Raw genomic sequence first — 6,464 nt, 5'->3', positions numbered from 1 at the left:
TGTAAGTATAACCTTCCCCTATCAGAAAATATTGGGAATAACTGAATATTAGGCTCATAAATTAAAATAACAGAAATGTTATAGACTTATAATAGTTTTGTAGTCCCCTTTGAAATAAGTAAGACTAACAGCTAAGAGTCCGAATGAGAGGTGGCAAAGTGGGCGACCCACCCTGCTTTTGAAATTGGGCTGAAAAACTCGGCCCGTCTTCCCCGTTTGGCCGGTTGGTCGGCCAACTCGAGCCTATTTTACACTGACTTGCCTCGGCCCGCCTATGCCTGCCAAAAATGAGCCTGCCCCGCCTCATTTAACGGGCGGGGCGGGTTGGTCCGCCGAGCCGAGCCCGTTTTGCTGGCTCTAGTCCGGATGATGCTCTTCACAAGAAAGGCTCGCCACTCTTTAAATTCATATACAATTACTGAATTTCTTTGAAAATAGATTAACCTAATGGTGCAGCTACAACTCCGTTCTTACTCAATGCACATTAATAGGGGTAAAATGGGCAAATTAATTAAATTATTAACGGTGTTAAAGGTGGACTTGGATAAAAAAAATCATAGGGGGTAATTGATAAGAAAAAAGCATAGAGGTGTATATGATAAAAGAATAAAGCACAAGGAAATTTATAAACTTTTCCCTTTATTTTAAAAAATGATGCTTTATAGGTCCCTCCTTTTGAGACCAAACTCAAAGTAATTAGAAGATTGGTGCTGGATGTAGAGGCTGCTGCTTTGGCTTGGCGAGTCTCCACTCAAGAAATAGTTACAGCCAACTCAACATATCTTGGCAGTTCCCGAAAGAAGGTTATATGAAGATTAATACTAATGGAGTAGCGCGTGCTAACCCTGGCATGGCTGCTTGCGGGGGTGTGTTACGAAATTCTCAAGGCAACTAGTTTAGAGGCTTTGCTTACAGGCTGGGCTATTAATCTAGAGGTGGCGTAAAACGTAGGTTACAAGAAAGTCATCTTGGAAAGTGATTCGTTACTAGCAATCACTGGGCTCACCAAAGGTGGTGCAGCAATCCGTGAGGTTCGCCTGCTATCTCATATACGTACATGAATTTGTAAAGAGTGGGAGGTTCATCTTCAACATTCATTCAGATAAGGTAACATGTGTGTCGGCTGGATGACCAATTATTTGTTAATCTCAACGGATCAGGCTGGCCGGATATTTTTTGAGGATCCCCCAAATGGATTTTATCTTTTGTTCATGGCAGATCTTGTGTCTGTAGGGAGAGAACATATTGTGCCTCTCCCTTGTTAGGTTCTTGCGTTTCTATTTCTCTTTTCTTTGTTTGGAGTTAATGTCCTTTTGCTTATCCAAAAAAATAATTATGCTCAAGGGAAAATGAGATTTTTTTTTGAACTCAAAAAAATTGTGGCAAAGTGTGCAACCATTCCGAGGTTGGTGTTGTTAACGGTATTTACTAATCCCTAGATGGCCGATTCCAAGTATCGAACATTTTCCATTTCATTTGGGTCGTCTCGTGAAGGCCTGAGCTTACATGCCTAATATTGGTTGTTGGAACCAAACTTGGACTTGTATAAAAGCTCGTTTAATAAAAAGGCCTCATGCTCAAATTCAAAAGCTCGGCCTTAGAGCCTCTCAGGCTGGCTTAGTATATTAATTTTTATTTTTATTTTATATTTTTTATACTACTTGTAATAGTCCTCTCTCTCTCCTCAATCCATTTCACCCCATTTTATTAGTTAAATATACTTTTTGAATGAATTCGTTCTATATTATGCTGTTTGGATATACATTAAATTTATGAATATTTATGGAATTACTAGTGTTGATTGTATATTATGTTTGGATAATATTTTGTTGTCTTATTTCTTGTTAAACAGGCTAACAGGGTAAATAAGGCTTTTTTAGTTTGTAAATAAGTCAGGCCACATGCCGATAATTATATTCATAACAGGTAACAAGCTTGGTCAGACTGACACATTTAAACACAGACTTAGCCTTTTAAAATCAAAGTTCGGCTCGGCTCGGTTCGACCTGTTAACACCCCTATTGGCAGGGATTCATCCTGGGACCTAACCAACCGCCACTAGGCCAACCCATGTTGGATAAAGGAAAAGGAGATTTAAATGAGCTCGTGCTAAGTACGCGTGTACTGCTAAGAAGCTTAAAGTTCGTTAAAGTGTTCAAAAAGAGTTTTAATGTTTCTTGTATTGTAGGAAATAAATTTTATCTTTTATAAATATAAAAATGTGTGAGGTCCACATGAAGAGAATAGAGAGAAAGAAAAAAATATGGATCTCATACACTTTTATATGTGTGTAGGAAATAAGTTTATCTTTTATAATATTAAAAACAATAAACCTAAAAAATATATTGTGAAATTTGAATTTATATATTCTCTTTTGGGGGTTTTATAATTTTATCAATAGAATTGTCTCAAAAGGAGTTATGTACAAAAGTTATTTTTGTTTATTTAAGAAAACGTTACAAATGCACTTACATATTTTTTTTTTATTTTTTTTATGCACTTACATAATTATTATCTTATATTTCAATAATTTTTATCATATAATTAAAACTAATTTTGCTTCCTTTTCTACGCACATATTATATTTGTATCACGTACCCCTAGCATGAGACGAGAAATGTAGGAAAAGTGCAACAAACATTTCTGTTAAAACTGTCCATTAACCTTATATTAGTCAATGACCCAAGTACTTTTTTTTTATGCAGATGATGACCCTGGAACTTATGATAAGGACACTTATTGGATATCATTTACTCTTTCCAAGTGTTCAAAGACGTCACATACCAAATCTGCACAAGAATAACATTTATTCTTAAAGTCGAATGGTATTATTTACAATAACTGAATGTAAGAAACAACACTAAATCGGACAGAAAAGAAAAGCATGAAAGAAATATCTGATCAAATTTCATTAGACTCTCTATTTGCTTTAAAAAATAACATCCTTACAAGGAATTTATACTTTCGTAATCGTAATATGCTCTTATTGAAAAGCAAAACAATATTTTTTAAACATATATATATATTTTTTTCTGAGGGAAAGGTTACATAGAAAGGAGTTGATGGTTGGCGTTTGCTTTAGATTTGTGTATTCTCAAAATCAGGGCAAATTCGTCGTGTGGTCGATCAGGGGCATCCAAAAGGACCAAAACATAATAATTTCTCTTTCCTACGCAGCGGTCACGTGCGGTCTGAGGTATTCCCATCGTGCTTTTCGCTTGCTCTCTGCCACACCAGGCCACACTGCTCAGTGCTCGCTGCTGCACCACCACCACAAAGAAAGAAAAAAAAAATAGAAATAGAAAAAAAAAAATCATTACTTAAGAGCTCTATAAACTAGACCTCAAAGTTTCAATCAAAAACCCCTCAACTTTGCTAAATGAGTTCGTACAGACACTTACAGTTGCAGGCTTTCTCTCAGCCGTCTTTACTATTTATAATTAATACCCTTTACCATTATTATTATTATCATGCACATAATAGGTGCATATATATCCCCTCTACTATCAGAAAAATAAAAGAAAATAACATCATATTCTCAGTCCCACTCTTCGTCCCATTTTTCACTAATATTTCCACTCGTGCCTTGTTCTGTCCTCAATAATAATGACTCTCTTTCTACCCTCATTATTACTCTCTTCTTCTTTTTTCAGTTACTTTTCCCTTTCCTTTCAAGTTCAACCCTTTACACTCAAACTCAACTCTTCAACTTCAAGTTTCAATTTTTATTTATTTTCTGCTTCTGGGTCTTTTCTTAATTATCCCTTGTCAGAGACCCTATTTACTGCTCCTGCCACAGTCTTTTCGTATGGTATTCACACCTAACCTCATTTGCCGCTTCTTCTTTGTCACTTACCATTACTGTTACTTGTGCCCCTTTCCTTAGTCCCTTACCTGCATCAACAAGGACTACTGCTATTACTGCCTGCTACTCCTGCCATTTCTTGTTCTGTCTATTTCACCTTTGTGGCCTCTCTCTCTTCCTTCACTTTGCTAAAACTTTCAATGGCCACTCCCATGGTGCGCTCTTCTTCTGTTCCTTCCCTGCCTCCACCGTCACCAAAGTCACCGCCGGAGTACCCAGATTTGTTTGGCAAGCGCCGTGAAATGGCCAGAGTTCAGATGCTGGAGAGAGAGAGAACTTTTCTTGAGGTGGGTTTCAACTTCTAAACTCGTTTCTCTCTTTGTTAAACTTTCTAATTTTGTCACATACCATTTTGTAACCTCAAAACTTTCAGTCTTTGAATGTTGTGTAAGTTTCAAAATATAAGGAATGTCAGACTTCCATGTCTTTTCTAACGATCCGAGACAGCAAATTGGAAAATTGCTTGATGCTTTGGAAAGGACTTTTCATGATCATTACTGAACTTTGAGCATGAAAGAGAGTGATAAGTACTCTGTTCATTGGTGATCTCTGCCAGGGTTCATGAGTAGACAGGCTTTCAAATTATAACAGCTCGCATCCATTGCATTTTTTTCAATTTAGTGAGAAGGTTTTGAAACTTTCAACCAATTCATGACCTCTTCCAATAATCTTCTGCTTTCAGAGGCTTGCTAACAGTTTGATCAATAATTTACAAAATTACAGTGGGTAGGAAGGTGACTAACCCCAACTATTTACTAAGCCTAAAAAGTAAATTTGGTCTTTTTATTCTTAGAATCTTTTATCTGTGGATTCTGAATGATGCACTCACTGTCTTGTTTAAAAACAATAATAAAGGATGACATTGCTGGTTTTCTGATATTTAAGGCTGTAAGATATCACCGATATTAGAGAATAAACAGCAAATAACATGGCACCATGATGCTACTGTCAAACTTGCCAAGTTGAATTAAGTTTGTGCACTCTCTTTCCGGCATCTTCTGGTGTTAAAATCGAATTTACTGACAATTTTGCATTTAGCAGGAAGAATTAAAATCTGTTGAAGGCCTTCAACCAGCTTCAAGATGCTGCAAAGAGTATGTTTATTTGCAGTCTTGCTTGTATGCCATTTAGATTGTGAAACTATGAAATGAATTATTGCTAGCCAAATTGATTTCTCTGATTGACTGCAATAATATTATTACAGGATTGCTGATTATGTGATGGCAAACCCAGATCCTCTGATACCTTCGTAAGAAATGTTCTCATCAATCACACTTTGTTAGTTTAAAAGAGATCATTATTCTTATGCCTTTCTCTTTCAAGCAGAAACAAGAAGAACCGCCGGTCATGTGGCTTCTGGAAGTGGCTCTGGTACTGCTTGTTTATCTTGTTACTTTGTGTGTAGATATCAACTGTTGAGTAGTGACTCAATTGGAGGTTTATAAAGTCTATTAGTTCGAAAACTGTAGTTAACACGAATGCGCAGGATGTACCCAAAAGCCAAAACTCATTAGATGCACACACTTTTTCTAAACAAATATGAAAAATTGGTTGCAATGCTAATAGATGAAACATGTTTTATACAAATGAAATCATATTATGGCTCAAATGACAGCTTGCTCTTCTTATTTCTTCATATCTATCTGAATCTGATGCAATACTATGTAGTCTGTTTTCCACGCTTGTCATTTTTTTACATCATACAAGCATGATGGCATGTTGCTAAATCTTATATTCAGCTATCAGTGTTGTGCGTGTATCTGAGATAAACCAGAGTTATATAACAAGACAATGATTGATAAGCTGGTTGAATTTCATTTATTGAAGCAACGACGACTTCTATCATAGCAAGCCTTATTTAATAATTATCATGAATAATATGAGTAACTTTTATGTGCAGTGGCATGCCCTGTTTTAACCTCTCTTGGATCTGCTGCTGCTGCTGCTGCGGTGGGTTATCTGTACATCCAAAGTTACCACGCATTTGTTGTGACTGCAAACCCTGCAATTGCAGTTGCAGTTGTCTTCCATCCATCAATTGCTCCTTACCAAAGTGGCGCTGTTGTTGCTCTTATCCCAAATCACATTGCTGTAAAGAGAGTTGTGCTTTTGGAAATTGTTGTACTTTTCCTAGTAGTTGCAATTTTCGCTGTCCACCCTGCCCCTCTTGCTGCAGTTGCAAATGCACTTGCACTTGCTCTTGCCCAAGCTGTCCAAAGGTAAGTTCACGTTGCCGTTGTACAGAGTCCTGTTGGAATCCTGGTTGTTTATGTTGCTAGTATATTCTTTCCAAAAGAAAAAAAAATAAAAATTCTGAAGCTCTTGTCTTCAAAATTGCATTTATAATAATAGCTAGCGTATAAATTTTGGAAATATAAAGGTTTATTTATATATGTTAGTTATATTTTGTACAATATGGATACTTGAAGCAAATGTAATAGTTTGGCTTGTAATTGTGGGTCAGATAAATTCGATCCTTTGCTGTTCACAATCTCCAAAATTGCAAGTGAAATGATGAAAAAGACGCAATAGTAGAAAATGGCCATTGAGAGTACCATTCCATGCTTTGATCTGCTTATTCATTTGTTCCATTTTTTAT

General features: G+C 36.4%; 1 protein-coding gene across 1 annotated transcript; it reads left to right on the top strand.

Annotated features, from left to right (window-relative positions):
* Positions 1-3,841: 3,841 nt before the first annotated feature.
* LOC133305543 (guanine nucleotide-binding protein subunit gamma 3-like) lies at positions 3,842-6,144 on the top strand. The gene is made up of 5 exons (XM_061505796.1): positions 3,842-4,152; positions 4,907-4,959; positions 5,070-5,114; positions 5,192-5,236; positions 5,766-6,144. The coding sequence occupies exons 1-5, from the start codon at positions 4,006-4,008 to the stop codon at positions 6,142-6,144; spliced, it is 669 nt and encodes a 222-aa protein (XP_061361780.1). The 5' UTR covers positions 3,842-4,005.
* The last annotated feature ends 320 nt before the right edge of the window (positions 6,145-6,464 follow it).

The sequence above is a fragment of the Gastrolobium bilobum genome, unplaced genomic scaffold, assembly GCF_033153095.1.
Source record: "Gastrolobium bilobum isolate Gb01-03AN ecotype WA unplaced genomic scaffold, APGP_CSIRO_Gbil_v1 utg1221, whole genome shotgun sequence".
Classification (NCBI taxonomy): Eukaryota; Viridiplantae; Streptophyta; class Magnoliopsida; order Fabales; family Fabaceae; genus Gastrolobium; species Gastrolobium bilobum.
Note: the sequence above shows the minus strand (reverse complement) of the source record. Positions and strands in the feature narration are given on the sequence as shown.

Coding starts and splice junctions, on each gene's coding strand:
- LOC133305543 (XM_061505796.1), top strand. CDS start 4,006: ATGGCCACTCCCATGGTGCGCTCTTCTTCTGTTCCTTCCCTGCCTCCA. Junction 4,960..5,069: donor GCTTCAAGATGCTGCAAAGA/GTATGTTTATTT, acceptor ATATTATTACAG/GATTGCTGATTATGTGATGG. Junction 5,115..5,191: donor CCAGATCCTCTGATACCTTC/GTAAGAAATGTT, acceptor TCTTTCAAGCAG/AAACAAGAAGAACCGCCGGT.